At 41.1% G+C, this 20,618-nt stretch overlaps 1 protein-coding gene across 1 annotated transcript; it reads left to right on the forward strand.

Moving 5' to 3' along the window:
* Positions 1-3,831: 3,831 nt before the first annotated feature.
* On the forward strand, positions 3,832-13,074 carry insig1 (insulin induced gene 1). Its single transcript, XM_079661706.1, has 6 exons — positions 3,832-3,997; positions 4,109-4,456; positions 5,863-5,987; positions 6,918-7,084; positions 8,250-8,349; positions 11,124-13,074. The coding sequence occupies exons 2-6, from the start codon at positions 4,123-4,125 to the stop codon at positions 11,151-11,153; spliced, it is 756 nt and encodes a 251-aa protein (XP_079517832.1). The 5' UTR covers positions 3,832-3,997; positions 4,109-4,122; the 3' UTR covers positions 11,154-13,074.
* The last annotated feature ends 7,544 nt before the right edge of the window (positions 13,075-20,618 follow it).

Raw genomic sequence — 20,618 nt, forward strand, 5'->3', positions numbered from 1 at the left:
GCTATGAAATGAGAGAGGAAGAAAAGCTATTCAGATGGTTGAAAAGCAGAATGTCCTCTCATCCAATAAGACATGCTGTATTTGTTGCACTCAGAAAAGAGACAGGGGGACAAATGCAAACTTTTCAACCCGTCGATATTCTTTCATGCTTGACTTGTTTGGTACAAAATAGTGAAACCGCTCCAGTGGAGTGCAGCTGTGACATTTATATTTAACCATTCTGATATTACTGCCATTTTAGAAATGCCACTTTCTCATTCAATTCAAGTGAAACCAATTTAAACTCGGCCTGTCTGAAGGCGCCGTCTGCAAACTGTAATGCCAAAGATGAACCGTATATCCATGTGAAACATTCAGAAACTCATTCAGAAACTGCTCATGTGGGACTAAAACAGCTCGGCTATCTTCTAAATTGTGTGATGACATGGTTAATAACTTTAAATAAGTCTCTGGAATAAAGTAGCCTCTGCTACCCTGTATTTGACATCAGCTTTTGGAAGTACAAGTCTGAATTCATGCTAGTAGCTTGGGACACTTCAGACACAGCAGTACTTTCAGCTAAATGTTCATTTCAGTGTGCTTGGGTTCCCAAACTTTACCATGCCAAGGACCCCCATATAGCATTATCCTCTGGCGGGGACCCCCCTGTTGCAATTTTTTTTTTAAATGATGTGTACAAGTGCCTCGCGATGGAGCAGGCAGTGTGTTGCCACTACATTTGGGGCCTTCTGCCTGATCAAAGCTGTCACTCCACTTTCTTTGCCTGTCATAGCCCCACTGCCCCATCTGAACACACACCCACACAACGAGACCAGTCAAGTCCATTTGAGATGATGTAGCCTACTCATCTAAAACTCGAAAAATGTCTCTTCATGTGATCCTACCTTCCAGTGCTTTGCAAAAATAATATTTCCTCAACAAAGTTGTCTTCTGAAATAAATCTGATGTATGCGAGCAATTCTGCGACATTTGCTACATCCGTGCTCTCATCCAGCTGCAGAGCGAAACATTGACTCGCTCTCACTTGCTCCAAAAGCTGAAAAAAAAATGTAACTTTAAAAAAATTATTAAAATCCCTTTTCCTTCAAACTTTGCGTGACCCCCCTGGTGCCCCCTGGCGGCCCCCGGGGGGTCGGGGCCCCCACTTTTAAAAACACTGTGCTAACAGGCTCAAAAAGATAATGCTAACATGCTAAGCAGCTATGATGTTTGAATGTAAAGAGTAAATTCAGGCTAGGAGCTTTATTGACTTTAGACACAGCAGTACTTTCAGATAAATGCTAACATCAGCTTGCCAACATGCTCACGAAGACAACATGCTCAAAAATCAGAATCATTTTGATTAAAAAAAAGCCCTAAAAACTCACCTTTTCACTCTTGCCTTCAACTCCTATTCCACCTAGCTTAGCACTTTTTACTTTGTTGTTATTGTTCTTCTTTACTTGCTTGTAAAGCGCTCTGAGCACCAGGAAAAGCGCTATATAAATACATGCATTATTATTCTGCTAAGCAGGTCTCAGTAAGGCGAGTCAACATGCTATCCGTTGCTTTTAGCACCAAATAGAAAGTGTTTAGTACAGTACAGAGATTTTCCCTTAAAAGCACAACTTTGGTGCCATTTCTGGGGGATTGAGAAGGTTATCATTTTGTTTAGTGATTGTTAATGTGTGTTGTGTCAGTGTCTTGAAGCTCACCTTGATCCTGGCATTGGCTGGCAAACATCTGAGCTGTTGAGCAATACCTGTAAATGTATCTGGCTAATTGGACTGTACTATTCCCCTAAAACTTAAGGGGTGGTTTGAAGAAGCCACCATTTGTTTAGTAAAGAAGAGTCTTCTCTCTCCTGCACTCAGCTATGGACTGGCCTGCTGTGTTATAAACTCCTGCAGAGTGCAGAGGAAGGCAGTGTTTAGGATACCCATGAATGTCTGTGCAACATTTCACAGCAATGCATGGAATATTTGCTGAGGTATTTCAGCCTAGACCAAAGCACTGCTGCTGGAAAAAAGGATCTGTTGTGCCTGAAATGTATTTACATAGTTACAGCTGGTTTTTCTGACAATATTCCCAGTAATTGGGCATCGTTTTCCTCAACATGTCGAAGCAGCCATACAAACAACAGGGTGAATTCAGCTGTTTCTATTAAAGCTGAAAACTTGGTGACAACTAGAAACATAGTCCCCTCATTTTAACACGCAAATCATTTCAAAAACAACACAAAAATGAATTTAATACCCTAAACATTGGCGGCATAATTACACCAATGTAGCTTAATTGAAATTAAATGCTATCTGATTGACATGCTTTCTGTTTTTGTTTTGCAAATTTGCTGTAGGTCATGAGGCGTCGCTTAATTTTCAAGCTTATTTGCATGAAAAAAAAGATGATTCATCCATGGTATTAATTTGAACACAGTGCCAGCAGCTAGTCTATCCATTTTTTATCATTAAATTGAAATAACTGTATTTTTCCATTTGTCTCAGATGTGTCCTGCAAAAGGAAGTGTATGCATGTCCTCAGGCTCAGTGGAAAACAACCCCTGCACCTATGGATGTATGCTTTCTGCCTCACGTATGCCATGGAGGTTTGTTATCACTCGGCCCACCCGGCTAGGTCACACGGCCTCTTGCACAACATGTTCCTTGTTGTCGTCGGCCCTTGGAGAATGGTGTCATTCGGGCACTGAACCGTTCCCCCTCACGTTATCTCTCACTGACGTGCCGTTTGGCTTCATGCACACTCCTCCTTTTTCAGCCACACCTCCTTTAACATGACCCCGAATTCAACCACTTTTCATCAACAACAGACTAAACTAAATGTGCCACAACGAACCCCTGTTCCCAGGAGAGGGGAAGTAGTTTGTGTAACCTTTATTTGGAAAATATCTGGGAGAGTATCAGACAGGAAGTGGTAAACAAACAGTTATAAAAACATCTAAAAGGGGTCTTTTCCAAACTGTACTTATTAACTAATAGCAAATAATATCAAACTACACTGACTTCAAATCTGTGTATTAATATTGTATGTTCAATAGAGATACATCTGACACTGTTGAGATGTACATACTGTTCTGTTTTGTTAATGTATTACTGTATACATATATATTTGCTGTTATTTTGTATTTTATGTAATGTTTAATTCATGTGCAATGCTTGTTTACATGCTGCTGTGACAAAGGAATTTCCCATCCTAGGATCAATAAAAGAATATCTTAGTTTATATTATCTCAGCACTGACTTTACCATGATTTATTGGGTGACCTTTATTGTCTATTAGCTCGTATAACATCTCATTTTGTAAACAACATCACTGCTTTTTATTGCAGCTGTTCAAATGCTCTTCATAGTTTGTGTTTCATGTCAGTCCTGCAAAACCCTCTGAATATTTTTGCATATTTGTAGACAAAGATACCTCCTAATATCTGCACAGCTTTATCATTTTAATACCAATACTTCACAGATTATATTTCATGATATTATCCCTAGCATTTATCTATATTTATCTATATTTCATGTAAATATTTCTGTATATTTTAATGTTTTTTTTAATAGTTTTCCATAATAGTTGTATTTTCTTTGGTCGTTTTCTCATAATGTATCTTCTTTATCTGTGTTTATTTACTTACATCATAAGCCAACTACTCGTATGAATAACCTTCTTGGCCATACACCTGATTCTGATCCAGACTCTGGTGTGTTTTGGCTGACATTTAAATACTTCTCTGTTTCCACTTTCACTTGCTCTGCAGACTGGAGTTTGTGCGTCTGTCCTGCACGAGGGGGCGGTGGAGTGGCGCTACGTCATATCACCCGCCGCGCTCTGATTGGCTGCCGATTCTCACCCGACACAGCTGTGATTGTTTTGTGCAGAGGAAGCTCCTGTGCCTGCTATGAGCTGTGTGCTGTGGAATGGAGCAGAGCTGTTTGTTTTCTCCTCGAACGATGATGTGAACGAGATTTGAGTCTTTACGCACAGAACAAGACGTCTCCAGATCAAGGTAAACACCAGCTTTTTCAACTTATTGTAACAGAACACCGTTTCCATTCTGCAACACTGTGTTCTCTCTCTCTCTCCACTTGTGATCTAAATATATCCACTTCTTCTTCAGCCTTAAAGTGCCAAATGCCCAGATTAGAGGACCACTGTTGGAGCTGCTCCTGTGCATCAAGTGTTGAGACTAAACACTCATCCGGAGCTCACTGGTTAGCATCCAAAGCTGAAGAAATGATGTCCATAATCACCTCTGTGCTCAGCAACGCGTACGGGTCTCTGCACGATGTGCGCACGGCCAATCTGATCCGCAGGGGTCTCGTGCTCTTCACCGTGGGGGCTTTCCTGGCCCTGGTGCTCAACTTGCTGCAGATTCAGAGAAATGTCACCTTGTTTCCCGAGGAGGTGATGGCAACTTTGTTTTCGTCTGCCTGGTGGATCCCTCCGTGCTGCGGCACAGGGGCCGGTGAGTTAAACACACTGTTTGTTGGAGAAAAATGGAAGCTAGTTTGTTTAAAATATCTGTGCAGAGCAATTTGAGTTGGCTGCTTAGTTTCAGACAAAGAGGGGAAGTAGCCTTTTCTTTGTAAAGGCCGAAAATAATACTAGTAACATGAATTTATGGGTGCCAAAAGTCTGGAAATGTAACGTTTACGCACATGCCTCACCAAACTTACGCGTAAAATAGTGCAATTTTAAACAATTGTACATATTAAACTGTTCTCCTTTTATTTTCCCTTTTTATATCACTTTACTGTATGATCATGTGGTCATGAATCATCATTCGGCTTTGTTATTGTTGGCAATTATACAAGCCTTCCTGTCTAATGCTATACTAGTCTTCGTGGTCATCTTCTGCCAGTGGGTTGACTTTCTCGCACTCTGATTGGCCGCAGCTGCCGGATACTATACGACCTGGGCGCTGATTGGCTAGTGTCATAACGGGTGAGCTGAAAGGGGGCGGTACCTTTTAAGGATAGGAACCAGGAAGTGGGGGGGAGAAAGAAGTGAAAAAACATCCTCCTCCTCCTCCTCCATGTGCTGCAGGGCAGAAACACATGAAAGAGATGTGTGGCTTTTACAGATTGTTGACATTACTGAGTGCCAATAAATATCTCATATCATGTAGGGACTCGTTTTCATTGTGTAAACTTTCAGTGGCTCATAGACTCCTGATGTGAACCAGCAAAGGTTTTGTAGGCTACTTGAAATGTAGAGTATGCGTCCCCAGCAATAAGAAAACTTGAATCTGTTGGGCAATAAGCATTAACTAGCAGTATTAGCCTTTATGTACAAAAGTTCAAATGAAAGAATAGCAGATTTGTACAATATTTAAGTTATTTTGTTTTTTTTAGAGGACGCTGTATCCATTTCTGAAATTTCAGGATCCATAAGGGCACATTTAATCAAAGTGGCCGTATTTCAACTCCCAGTGTGGTTGATTTTGATGCTGGATCGTTTTGTCGAACAACTGTACAAATAGGCTTCTTAATGCTGAAGAACACAACATATGCAAGTTGGCATCGGGAAGTTTTTACGTTCTGGGGACCCGTACTGTTAATTTCTAACATAAATATTTAGGGTATTTAACATTTCCAGGTCAAATATACTTAAGCAAACTCTAAACTACATTTATTTCCAATTAAAGTTTTCATTTTAAAGGAATGCAAAACAATACCAGATCTTAGGTTATAAGTAATGAGCCTTATGTTGATGGTTAACATAATATCTATCTATAGTCGATTGCTAATTTTGGAAGTGCATGTTCAGCAAACAGAATAATCCCACCGCTCTGTGACAGGATTTTCCAGCTGGCGTTTTCCAGATTGTCTGCTTATCGTGTGTGACTGGTCTGTTTTCTCCTCTGCACAGCTGTGGTTGGTCTGCTGTATCCGTGCCTCGACAAACACCTGGGAGAGCCGCACAAGTTCAAGAGGGAGTGGGCCAGCGTCATGAGGTGCATCGCAGTGTTCGTGGGCATCAACCACGCCAGTGTTGTATCCTTTCAGAGCCTGTGGATTCTTTTTTACAGATCTGTGTTATGTGAGGATACTATCTGTTCTATCTACAGTTTTGAACCAAAGGATGTCATGATGTCATTACCTGATTAAGAATTATTTAGGTTTATTAAAGCTGCAAACACTTTGGACGAGCCCTTGCACATCACACATTTTGTTCCTCAAGGTCTTAAGATGTTACTGACTCGATGTTAAGTCTATCGGATGTAATCTGTAGAAAGAGTTTGTTCAAATGCAGCACGAGTTAGTGCGACAATTTGCATAGAAAATTCAAAATAGCCAACTTCCTGTTCGTTATACGATATGTCTCCAAGGGGCTTTTCTGTTCGCCTCACCATGCTCCATACACATAGCACATTTCATAATTGTAGTGAAACCACAACGAGGGGCTTCATTTGAGCAGCTTTGAAGACTCTTTGGCCCTCACCCGAGAACGATACCTGAAAGGGCAGGATATGTCTCTTATGACATCTCTTTGATATTTGGCTAAATGAGCCATCAGAAAGCAGAACGTGTTGAGCAAGAAGTCCCATCTTCCCCTTTTGCAAAAAGAAGGAATAAGCACTTCCAAAAATATAGGTGTAGGTGAAATAGGTGAAACCACAACGAGGGGTTTCATTTGAGCAGCTTTGAAGACTCTTTGGCCCACACCCAAGAACGAGTCACTTCAAATATCACATTTTTCAAAAGTTTGCACACAAAAAAGAAAGAATCTACTTTTGCAAGGCCTTTTAAAAACACTATTTACTCTTAGCAAATATAATAATAACTTTCCGATATCAATAGGTCAGTGCTCCGGTCCGGAAACTGGCAGGATCCCTAACTTAGCCTCTACAAATATTTGAGTTAGATCTAATCCTGTGTTTGCGTTACACTGTTTGGTTTTGTCCTTAACTTCCCGCACCACAGAAGCTCGACTTCGACAACAACGTGCAGCTCTCCCTCACGCTGGCGGCTCTATCTTTGGGTCTCTGGTGGACGTTCGATCGGTCCAGGAGCGGCTTCGGTTTGGGCATCACCACCGCCGTCCTCGCTACCGTGTTCACGCAGCTGCTCGTCTACAACGGAGTCTACCAGTGAGTTCAGTGCACAAAGAGGGAAAGTCAATCCAAAGTGCTTTACAAGAAGGAAAGACGTTAAGAAACATTTTATAAAATGGCATTTAAAAACACTGCTTTAAAAGATAATCAAACAGACAGTGCAGAGTGAGATACACACATCTGAAATGTTGAGCTCTGACTCAATCACTGCTCACTTTTTAGCAGAAATAGTTTTCTTTGACCTCACTTTCTTTCTACTTTATTTTTCAACTTATTTAGTTATTTTCCCCCCTTTTTGAAAATGTTAATCTGCAACCCAATATTCCAAAATATTCAACGGATCCTGGCCATATTTCTGTAGCATATCATGACATGTTACTTGTTACTTCAATATATATCAAATGAATTTGCTCCCAGACAGCCATGTGGCTTGCTAGTTTTGGACCCCATCTGTACCCCCAATGCACGTAGGGGACTTTAACCCAAATGCACGTAGGGGATTTTAACCCCAATGCACGTACAGAATGTCATTGAGCAGTCAAATACATACTGTAGATGCAACCGTGCACATTTCAACCAGACTGCCAAAAAGCAGATCAAATATATGTTTCCCCACCCCCAAGAAAAAAAACAAAAAAAACAGAGCAAATGAGATAAGTATACACATTCTCATAATAGATACAAAAATATTAAAACACACAAAGCAAACGACAGACAAGTGTTCCCTTTTGAGGAAACAAATGCCAGAGGATTAAGGAGCAGTGCGCTGTCATCCCTAACTCCTGGTTTCATGTTGCTCTCACACCACAAACCACGTAGGTTTAGTTTTAAATACACAGCTTGTGAGACTGAGAAGTATCTTGTCCCACCTGTAGGAATCCATCAAACAGACGGGATGGGTGAAGGTTTATTTTGGGAAGTTTCTCCTGAAGCCAAATGAACAAACCCTCCTGAGTTCATCAAAAACACACAGCGGAGCAAAGAGACTTCTGTTCACGATAAGACGCTCAAACCGCAGCTGACTTTACGAGATAGAAACTGAATGATGAATACAGTTTCTAGCACGATGGGTTTTCCCACTCATAGGTGTCCTTCGAGGTGCCTTTCTTATCAATGGGAGTTATTTTAACAGCTGCTGAACCAAACATCTCTACTTCATGGATATTAATTGTACATTTTTGGGGCTTTTCCTCTCTTTTAGATACACGTCTCCGGACTTCCTGTATGTGCGCTCCTGGCTCCCGTGCATATTCTTCTCAGGCGGAGTCACCGTGGGGAACATCGGACGCCAGCTCGCCATGGTACGTCTAATTTAAAAGCATCAAAGATACAACTTAAAGTTTTATCTTGACAGCTTATTTCCACTTAAAGATATCAAGTGCAGTCCTTATGTTCATCTCAGTTCTTTAATATCTAATTTAAGGGCAAAATATGATATTTTAATTAAATTATGATGAGGAGAAATTCAGAAAACTGAAAAGAATCTCAGATTTTCAGAAAAAAGCCGGATTATTTTTCGCAAAATCCTCACTTTTGGAGCCCTGATCCTCCTCCGTACAACTCAGACGGAGATTGTTTAGTTATGGAGAAATTCAAAGCATTATTCTGGAGATAATGGAGTTAAATGTCACTTTGGGTGAGCTAATCCTTTAAAGCAGCGACCAAACCAGTTCCACTTCTGCGGTTTTCAAGGGAACTTTTCCAATTATGCAAAACTCTTGACCTGGATGTTTTTCATATTTTGCAAAGAGTACACTTGAAGGTTAAACACCTCGTGTTTGGCGTGTCACATCTGCACACAACATGCCGTCAACCCGCTTCTGATTTGCACTAGAGAGCTCCTCTGCACACGCTGCACCACGATAACACATTGAACCAGACAGTGGCCGTATTTCAACTCCCGGTGTGGTTGTTTTTAATCCATTTTGAAGTTTGAGAGGATCGATTTGAATGCCATTTTCAAACAGCTGTACTAATAGGCTTATTAAAGCTGATTAACACAACATATGCAAGTTGGCATCCGGCAGTTTCTACGTGCTGGGGATCTATATTGTTCATTTCTAACATAAATCTTTAAGGTATTTAACATTTCTTGGTACTTTAGCAAACTGTAAACTACATTGATTTCCAATTAGTTTTCATTTTAAAGGACGATACCGGATCCTAGATTACAAGTAACGAGCCTTATGTTGATGGTAAGCATAATATATTTTTAAAAACAAGCACGTTTAAGACAATACTTTGATAGTTTTAAGTGTTTGCGGGTTGCTAATTATAGAAATGCATGTTCAGCAAACAGAATAATCCCACAGCTCCACAAAACATGCCGTCAACCAGCTTCAGATTTGCATTAGAGAACTCCTCTGCACGCTTTATGTGCATCTACTAAGCTGCGCCACGATAACATTGTCAAAAAAGTAGTGCCTTGGACGCCCCCTCCCCCCTTTCTCTCACCATTACCCCGTCAAGTCAGCTCTGATGTCTCCATTAAGCTTGTGCCCAGAAGTAAAGTACGAATAATTGCATAGAAAATGTAACTTCCTGTTGGATATACGATATGTCAGGTTTCATTGTAGGTGAAACCACAACGAGGGGCTCAATTTTAGCAACTTTGAAGACCCTCACCCGGGAACGAGACACTTCAAATATCACATTTTTTAAAAGTTTGTACACAAAAAATAAATAAATCTACTTCCGCAGCACGTCAGGGCCCTTTAAAAAAACTTCTCTCATAAGCATCCCGTCAAGTCAGCTCTGATGTCTCCATTAAGCTCGTGCCCAGAAGCCTCACCTCGTTCTGTCTGTAAAGTCCCGTCAGCGCTCAGTTTGACTCGAGTGGCAGCGTGAAAGCAGATTAAAGCTGTTTGTGTGTCACAGTGTTGGCAGTCAGGACTCGGCTGACCACAGGGTCATTTGCTCCTCGTTGTTTTTGTTTGTGATCGGGCCGGAGGAATGTTGGCACAAGGCGGCACTCATGGGTTTCTCTCTCTTTTTGTTCCAGAGGGGCATTTTAGGAAGAACACGAGACTTTGGGGGCTTTTTCTTACAGATCTTTTTTGCAGCATGAGTTTGTTCGAATGTGGCTCGAGTAAGTGCGAAACATTGCATAGAAAATTCAAAATAGCCGACTTCCTGTTCGTTATTCGATATGTCTCCAAGAAGCTTTTCTGTTCGTCTCACCATGCTACATACACATAGCACATTTCATAATTGTAGGTGAAACCACAACGAGGGGCTTCATTTGAGCAGCTTTTGAGCCTTTGGCCCTCACCCGAGAACGATACCTGGAAGGGCAGGATATGTCTCTTATGATATCTCTTTGATATTTGGCTAAATGAGCCATCAGAAAGCAGAACATGTTGAGCAAGAAGTCCCATCTTCCCCTTTTGCAAAAATAAGGAATAAGCACTTCCAAAAAAAATAGGAACTGAGAGCTAAATATTCCTGTGCTGACATTTAAAATATATTTTGAAAAGCAGCAACTGGTCCTTATTTGCTTAAAAGCTACTGGTTGTTGAGAGAGGGTGCAGCTCTTCACAGGAAAGTGAAACTACTCAGATTCATTTCTTGGAAACGAGTCACCTGAGGTCATGAACACATCGACACTTTGAGTTATGATATCGCTCTACAAAGCACTTCAGCACCATGAATCTGACTATGAAGCAGCTCACGTTGAAGCGCTTCATTCCAGCTCTTTAACTTCTGCATTAATTTGATTTGGTGAATATGTGTTGCTGCAATCTTCTACTTACATCCTTCAATGTTTCACTTTTAAAAGTACCTAAAGTTGCCTTACAAGAAAACTGGAGAGGCTGCTTTCTGAGACCTATCTTTTTTATTTGGCCTCTCCTGTTTAGATGTATCACTGTTCTTGTTTTCAGAATGCCTTTACTAGTCCCACAGAGGGGACATGTACGTTGTTACAGCAGAAAAAGAGCCAAGGACAGCTTAATGTTTTTACATATTTTAATTATGTTCCTAATTTGTTATTGTGATTTATTTTGTCATACTCTTTGGGCAGCGTCAAACATGTATAAATAAAGTGTATTATTGACACTCTTCTGCCTCCCCTCAGGGCGGCGTGGAGAAACCCCACATGGACTGAACGCAGCACAAAGAAGAGGAAGAAGGACAGGCGAATTAAAGATGGACACGTTATGTGAAGAAGGAGAGAACAGGAGGGAAAAGACTCTGATTAGACTTCATCCTTCGTCCTCATGACAAAGTGCCATGCACCTCCTTGTGGCCAAACCTCCATCAGCATCGAGACAGGAGGACGGTGTTTTGCCTTTTCTTTGATTTTGAAGTGATTTATTTCCCTGCTGGAAGCATCTTCCTGAGTGGAGGTGTTGATGCACCCTGGACTTGGTGGAAAAGACTATTTTTGTTGTTATTTTTAATATATATAATCATAAAAAGGGAATTGTACGAGTGGGCGAAACAGATGTCCTCACTCTCTCTCAGTGAAATGTATTCTCAGTTGAAGCGCAGGGAGATGTGTGTTCCCAGTTTAACCAAATTAAGTATTTATTTTTGAATGACCCCAAACCAAATATGGAAGTATTCCTTTAAAGTGACGATGGTGGCTGGAATAGAGAGACAGGGAGTATGTAGAGGAGTGCCAATTAGTCTTTACAGGCTGTGATTCACCTGCGTAAATTCAATATGCTACGAGTCAAAATTCAAGTCGCATTGACCCTTGAGTGGTATACCTACACCATACAATTATTATAAAACGGTGGAGGATGATGAGGGCCGCGTGTGACATTTTTGGGGAGATCTGACCAAAAGAGATTTGTTTTGTTTTGTCGGAATTCTAAGAAAAAATCGGAATTTCGAGAAGAAAAGTTGGAATTCTAAGAAAACATTTCGGAATTCTGAGAAAAAAAGTCGGAAATCTAAGAAAACATTTCGGAATTCTGAGAAAAAAAGTCGGAAATCTAAGAAAGTCGGAATTCTAAGAAAACATTTCGGAATTCTAAGAAAAAAAATCGGAAATCTAAGAAAGTCGGAATTCTAAGAAAACATTTCGGAATTCTAAGAAAAAAAATCGGAAATCTAAGAAAGTCGGAATTCTAAGAAAACATTTCGGAATTCTAAGAAAAAAAATCGGAAATCTAATTAAGTCAGAATTCTAAGAAAATATTTCGGAATTCTGGGAGAAAAAGTTGGAAATCTAAGAAAAAGTCGGAATTCTAAGGAAAAAAAATTAACAGAATCCTGAAAAGAATATCAGATTTTCAGAAAAATATATTTTTTTCCCTGCATAATCCTCACGTTTGGGGCCCTAATCCTCCTCCATATAAAACCGTTTTTAGTTATTAAGTTATGGACAGAGTCAGAGCATTATTCTGGAGATAATGTACCAGGAGGAAAGTACTTTTGCCACGGGTAAACCGGTTTAAACCGCTCTCCGGTGATTTTAGTTTTGGGAACATACGGCGATGAAGAAGACATTAAGATTTGCAGTCTGTGATTGCCTGTGTATTATAGAACGTAGTGCTTTTGTCACTATAACCATTTTAGTTTCATCATTTGTACAAACACGACATTATTGCTAATGTAAAATGGCTTTCCTTGTGAGACAGGTATTACTGCCACACTAGACCTACAGTATGTTAGTTAGTGAGGATTAAGTGCAATCAGAGTATTCATGAGCCCATTTATTTATTATTTCTGACAAGTATATGCAGTGTGGATACCTAAAACAATAACATCTGTTTCAGAGGTTAGTGTCAGACTATGCCTTCAGAGTCAAAACCAATGACTCTCACAAGAGAGGAAACAATATATTGTGTCAAAACAATTCTCATCATAGAAGGAAACCATATTTTTTTAAACATTTTGTGGCGGATCACTTCGATCTGCTCACATTCAGGTGTGTTATTCTGGAGAGGAAGCTTTATTTTTGGAGGTGGTGAAGCACCTTTTTGGATGTTTTAAGCGTTTGTGTGTCTGATATTTCAGCGGTGTATCATTTTTTGCTACCATGGATTTAAGTGAAAAATAAAAACACCTCATAAGGAGATCTGCTTTTAGTCATTCTTCAATTAAAGAGGACATATCCTTCTAATTGTAAGTGTGTATTAAGTGTCTCTACTGTGACATGTCTTCATGCTTTAATTTTCAAAAAGCTCTTTATTTTTCCCCATACTGCCTGTGCTGCAGCACCTGTTTTCACCCTCTGTCTGAAACCAGAGCCCAGTCTGCTCTGGACGGCTCTGTTGTGATTGGTCAAACACTAAGAGATATCCCGCCCCTTAACCTATCATGTACAATGTGTTGGAGCAGTAGCCAATAGGAGCGCGGGTGTTCCATAGGGACGTCATTATGTTAGGTCTACATGCACAACAACACCCTACAGGAAAAAGCTGAATACGGCCTCTTTAATACTAATTACATCACGATATAGACCTTTTATTTTTACCCTAATTACACGTCTCCGCAGCGTCAGGAACACAATGGCTTTGGGTTTGTTTTTTTCGTCTGGGGGTCCGTTGCACCGGGGGTCTCTGGGCTGTTTGTTGTGTCTGCTGTCAGGCCCAAATTGAATAGATGAGGACACTCTTTTGTCCGTGGCCTCTGTCAGTCTCCGGAGCCATTATAATGTCTTCGGCTGCATCTTCTCCCCCCTCCCCGAATAAAACCCACCCCCTGTGTGTCACTAGCTCTCCCCCTCCCCTCCGAAAACACGCCTTTCTGGAGGGCAGACTTCTATATATACCTAGCGGGGGACTGACAGTTAACCTTTTGCTCTGGGGAGGGACATTTCTGGGAGTGGGGCCAATATCTGTGGGCTATTCTGAATGGAAACCCCTCGTTCTGGAAGCCCCTCTCTCTATTTATCTCTCTCTCTGACAGGCCAACGATCCGGCGCCACACGCCACTTCTTCTTCCTCTTCTTCCTCTTTCACTCCCCCTCGTCCTCTTCTCAGGCACAATAATTGGCCGGGCTTCAGCCTCCTTTCATTTCCAGCCACGGCAAACTGAAAGACTCCATTAGAGCGCCTCCTTATTGCCAAAATACCCCCCCCCTCCTCGTACACCCCCCCCTCTCTACGTCCTTCCTCCAAGGCCAGGAGACAGACCCATCTGATGTATTGATCTGAACATCAGTTTCATCTCTTCGCAGTTACATTGTGTTTCCATTTTGTCTCTGGAATAGCTGTTATTGAGCCTATTAATTTGTTGTCTGCCAGGAAACATATCAAAATGTGTCCTCTGCTAAAAGACCTTATATCATGAAGCATTCAGGCAGTAGCCTAGACACCACGAGCACATACTACAGTTAAAAAGACAAATCAAATCTGAGCCAACAGACAATGCTCAGTTTTAGTTGAATACATCCCCAATTTAACGCTAGTCAGATTTTTTTTTTTAATGCAACTGTAAGGGAAGCCTTTTTATGGGAATTCGTGTATTTTGGTTTTCCCACTGGAGTTTGTTTTGATGTCACATGTCCAAAAAAGAAAGGGGGCTCTCTTACTGTAAGCTGTTGCCACACAAGTGCATTAATTATTGATTTAGCTTGGAATGACATGCTGTTCACACGCGAAGACACAATATAGGAGGATTTTTAGCCTTTGCAGACCATTCACATGCACCGAAACCTAAAGAATACACTACAGGTAAATGGTCAGATTGACTGAACGCTTGATCCAGTCTTTAAGACCCCTCAAAGCACTTTACATTCTACATGTCGTTCACACAGAGCAGTGTACCTTACTCTAGGACCTAACACTCACACACCGTTGGCCATCGTGAACAACTCAGGGTTAAGTATCTTGCCCAAGGACACATCGACATGTTGACTGCATGGGCTGGGATCGAACCCACAGCCTTCTGGTTGAAGGACGACCACAGTCGCCCTGATGCCACTACAGGGAAGAGAAAGCCCCCAAAAAGCAGAATACAGTTGGTCCTCTTTCAAATACTCAAGTATTAATATGTCAAAAAGGTACAACACTGGAGTAAATGTGCTTATTTTCTTTCCACCACTGCTGAAATGAAAGGTGGCACAGCGGATTAGAATAGAAAGTACGGATCAAGAAAGGTGTTACAGAATCTACAGGTCCAATCAAATAAAAAGCAGACCACATTTAATTTCCTTTTTTGTTTAAAACTCAGAGTGTGTAAACTCAGAGTGTGTAAGTGTTTAAAACCTCACAGTAAATGACTTTTTATAAACGTGTGTGTTCTCCTCACCTCGGGGTCTCTTCAGTTTCTGGGTGAAGACGCCATTCCCCCTCTTCCTCCTCTCTTTGCCTGTCACACACATTTAAAAGTCTCTGAGCGTTGCATGCATGCAGGTGGAAGTTAAAAACAAGAGCATTGAGGAGAGGTAAGTGCAGCAGGTAGATCTCAGTGAGGAGTGATGGCTTTTGTTGCCACCAGATGACAGTGTTTATCCTCTTACTCTGTCTGGACATTAACACCATGACCTCCATGGACCCCTAGTGGAGGCACGGGAAACGGGAGAGCTCTTGCAAAAGGTTTTATTCATCAACTTATTCCATACAAAATTACATGTATGAACTCAGGAGAATTCAGACAACACATTTATACATGTTGAATACAAAAGAGAGAGAACTCCACACCAGATTTCTCCTTAAATGCACCAGAACATAAAAATTCAGATTTCCAAAAGATGATTTATTAAACATTGGCAGGCAGGGAGATTATTCCTGGAATATGTATCCGGCGCTGCAGCGAGTCAAATGCATGATAGAAAAGGTCAATGAAATGGATCGAGTGGAGGAAATCATTGCACTCTCTTCTTTCTCGGCCCAAAAAATATAAAAGGTCTTCCGCCGCATTAATGTGCTGCCCTGCGAGATGTATAACGAAAGATTATGTGTGTGTGGGAGTGTGTGTTTAGGGTCTACTGAGTCTTCATTACACCAGAGCTGAGGTCCACTCCTGTCCTCTAACCTCGATCAGTGCCTCTCCCACTGTAGGCCAGGAATAATGAATTATTATGCCATGGGGGGGGGGGGGAGAACATTGGACTCCATTTTAGCTCAAATTACTACTGTGATCATTCAAATGGCAGGCTGCTCTGCACATGCTCCCATCGGAGGGTCTTATTATCCCCCCACTCTTCATTTAAGGAGGGGTTTTCAGAACAATAAAACCGGTTGTCTTGCAGTAAATCAAAAGTAAAATCAGAGACACAGAATCATGTTGAAACAACGTCACAGTGGGATTTAGCCTTGTGTGCCATTCCTCTTCTCCTTCCTCCTCTTCCTCCTCTTCCTCCTCCGCAGGACAACAACAGAATGACAGGCTAAACCTCATGTGATGGAAAATTATGCATGCCATCCAAACAAATCCTTCCCAGTGTAAATTAAAACACACTTGCTGCAGCTCAGCTCACATCTGACTCCCTAAACCGACCAGCGTAATAATAATAATAATAATAGCTAACGTGATACCCCGAGAGGCAGGAAGTCAACATTTCTTTGCAAAAAAAGGTGCAGAGCAAGTTAATATCATAGCCTTTCCCTTGATACATTAAAATAAATAAGGACATACGAGGGAGAGCTCTGATCGTGTGGATTCTACTGATTTACCTGCAGCTTTACATATGATTTATATGACGAGTGTCCTCCAACAATGCAACACACTTCAAACAAAAGGAAATCGTGCAATAAAACAGTGCAAAAGACAAAATGGTGACAGAAGGCTGCAGGAATAAGAAAAACATCGGAATAAAAACGTAGTACAAGATACCAGAATGTGAAGAATAAACACGTTTTTTAGAATAATCTGTACCCTTATAACTCACAGTTCAGACACCTGTTGTGCAGACAGATGTGCGCCATATTTAAAGAAGCAGAGCTGTTTCCATGCACAGGAACGCACGCACACACGCACACACATATAAGATAAATCACCTGCTCACATATTGTCAAAGAAAGCAGCCTTCATTTGCATAATCCCAGTCATGCTTGCAGCCCTGTTTAGGATGCACTAAAGGTCGATGTTTGTCATGTTTTAATTAGTCTTCATTAGCAGGCGCGGGAGACATTTTCTGGGAAGCAACAGGCATCTCTGAGCTGCTGAGAGACGCGCAAAGTTGGCAGGCTAAATCCATCCGGGAAAGTTATTGCGCCTAAAATGGCCTTTGGCAGCTCAGCCCCCCTGATAAGTGACAAATTCACAGCATATCTGAAGCTGGGGAGGGGGGGTAAAAACAACTCAGGTGCACCCAGGGGTGAAAGGGACCCGGTGGCACATGGTGCTTTCATGGGAGTCCGGTGCTATTTCGGTTGCTCTTTTATCCGATACCACACAGGGAGTCTGACCTCCGGAGCGCGGACATTACAGGAATTGTTTCTCACTTTTAGAATGAACTCTGGAAACGGGAATACACGGAAGGGGGTTAAAGTTGCACGTGTGTTTCTTTCTTTCTTTTTCTATAGATTAGATCCAACTTTATTGCCAATGCACAGAAAGAAATGCAGCTTGCATCTAACAAGAAGGTGCAAAGAGTAGTATGAGGTTTTCCCACAGATTTATTAAACAAGCGACTTAACGCTTGGATCATTAACCCACTTTATGAGAATTGAAAATAGATATAATTTGGGGAAATGTTCTTAGTGTCTGCATGCATCTTTAGGATTGCACGTCACATGTTTCAAATCAGAAAAACCAGAGAGTATTTCCCCAACCTGCTCTCAGACACAGTTTCTGCAGCAAGTGCTTTCCACCTGTCTCTCTCACACTTGTTCCTCCTGCTCGTAAACAGGACTTTGACACAGGTGCACGAGGCATTTGGACCATCCAAAGCCCGTGAAGCATGCTGGGAGGAACCGAATACTTTAGATGGGGAGCTGCAGGTCACTAAAAGTACATTAGATTATCGTATTCTTTCTTTCACTCTGCATTCCGTCCTGCTGCATATGGAGAATGTAAACCCAGAGACCTGATCCCGAAATAGACCTGAGGGCCTCAGAGGGGAAAAAGGCAGCTACCTGATGCACATCCGGGGACTTTAGCAACATTTGGGAAGAAACTCTTACTACATTCTAACTTTTACGCATCAGTGGTGCTTAGACCAATTTTACTGGGGGGTTAATTTATGAGGGTGATATTTAAAAAAGGGACAAAGACAATATTTTAACACTATTAGTTCAGTACAAAGTCATAGCCAACAAAATAAAGTAACATAAAATACTCAGTGACTTTGTTTTGCTGCAACACTCTCATATTTCTTTGTACAGAATTTCTGAAGGGACTTGGTCACGATTGTATTAAATTACATTATTGAAAAAAAAAAAAAACTTTGCCCAGGTTTAAAGCACAGTCTTTGGTGCAGAGGTGGAAGAAGTACTCCATTTTGTATAGTAACAGTCCTGCATACTAAAATGTTACTTAAGCACTAGAGTGTTAGCGTTAAAAAATACTCAAAGTACCAAAAGTAAAAGTACATGTTATACAGAATAATATATATTAAAGTACTGGATTTTTGGTGAAAGTGGAGCTAATTTAAATTACTTTATAAACTGCTTCTGGATATCTTTACTTTATATTTTAATTTACTAGTGGATTCATATTTTGCATTAGCTAATGATCTGAATCTGTAAAAGCTTTTAGGTAATTGTAGTAGGCCTAGAGTAAAAAGTATAATACTGGCTTCAAACATAGTAAAGTAGAAGTTTAAGGTGGCATACAATGAAAATACTCAGTTAAAGTATACCTCAAATTTAAAGTAGTCTACTTTAAACCATGCGTTTTTATGAGCCTTCATTTCTCTTTTTGCACACTTCATTTGGGTTTGACGGAGAAGTCGTTTTTACAATTCTAAATGAATAATAGAAACATATTTTCTGTGTTAGTTTTTCTGTTGTAACTTTTATGTCTCCTGGTTGTTATTCAGAGCTGGAAGGTGTGTTTCTCTCCGATTTAAAATTCCGTATTTTGTCAATAAATGATTCAGAAAGCCTGATCTCCTGCTCCAGCCTCTCAGTGTCCTAATCAGCCTGTTTAGGATTTACACACTAATCATAGCTCTAAAAAAATAACTATATTTTCCACTCGGGCAAAATCTATTTTAAATGAACTCGGCACAGTTTGTATTTGGTCACAACTTAATTAACCTGCAGAAACTTCACCTCACTTTTTATCAGCAACTAAAAACAGTGTTCACCTTGATGTTAATTCGTGCAGGAGTTTCACTTCTTTTACGGAATTATTAAGAAATCAAAGACTCCACGTGCACGTCTTCCTCATATTTGTGAGCAGTCTTCTGAAGGGAGCTCAGCTGCATTCAATTAGCCTTCATCCAATTTAGCTGAGGCCTTAATTGCGCTCAGGGTGGCGCACATGTTGTTGTGCAGAAATACGCGCCGCTCCTTAAGAACAATCCGCATTGAAATGAGACTTATCTACGCCAGAGCGATCAGAAGGATTAGGAGTTATTAAAACCTATAAAAGGCCCGACACCAGAAGAGCCTGCAGCCCCAAAGTCCAGAGGATTCATCTGTATACACACACACACACACACACACACACACACACACACACACACACACACACACACACACACACACACACACACACACACACACACACACACACACAATGCGGGAGTGTATAGGGTGAATAAAGAATGGAGTAAACTATGATTTCTGGATGACTAGACGTAAAAATGACAAATTAGACTTAAAAATACAAGTTGTATATCATGCAATGGCCTTATAAATCGAATATACATAGTAGAAAGTAGAATATTGAGCATGGTATAGTAGCATATTTTAAAAAGCTAAATTACGCACGCTAATCAGAAAGAGGTTCGTGTTTTACGCTGCAAAAATATTCATGATTTGACAAATAATTGCCTTTTTTTTCATCTAAATGTCTCTTTTTTTACCATGTATTTTTGGTGCTTTGACCAGTTCTCCCATTTTCAACCCACTACACGTAATTAAGAACATGGAATCAGGTGGAAGTCACTCTCCAAATCATTTACATGTATTTTAGATTAATTTGCTTTTCGGACTTTTTGCACTTTGCGTAATTAGGCCCGGTTCTAATCATCTCTCATTCGGCTACTGCTCTGACCTGACCCGTGATAAAAAAAAACCGGGGGGCTTCCAGACCCTCTAAAGCATGACAAAAAAAAAAAATCATACAGGATCACCAAAAAGCAGAGGCTGGCTTTCAGGGTTTTGAAAGGCACAGGAAGCTGGAGGATTTGGTGCGACCCCTGCATAGTGACAGAGCTGATATTAGAGACCCCCATTCATCTGGAGGGGGTGTATGGAGGGGATGTTGGGGTGTGTGTGTGTGGGGGGGGGGGGGGGGGGGGGGGGTCAGGGTGCATCTGCAGAAGAGGTCCCAGCACCCTCTGATCTGTGAGCTGCACACATCACGGCGTCCATTCACAAATCCTCCTCTGCGCGTCACCTTTTGTAGTAACTCCATAGTGCTGAGCGCTGGTGACGTGGAAGACAATCCTACCAAGGAAAATACAGAGAAGAAGAGAGGAGGGTGGGGGGGGGGGAGAAATAGGTTATAGGAACTCAAGGACAGGGCACATGCGCACAATGCACTCGATGTCTTATAG

Source organism: Notothenia rossii (assembly GCF_949606895.1).
Source record: "Notothenia rossii genome assembly, chromosome: 12".
Classification (NCBI taxonomy): Eukaryota; Metazoa; Chordata; class Actinopteri; order Perciformes; family Nototheniidae; genus Notothenia; species Notothenia rossii.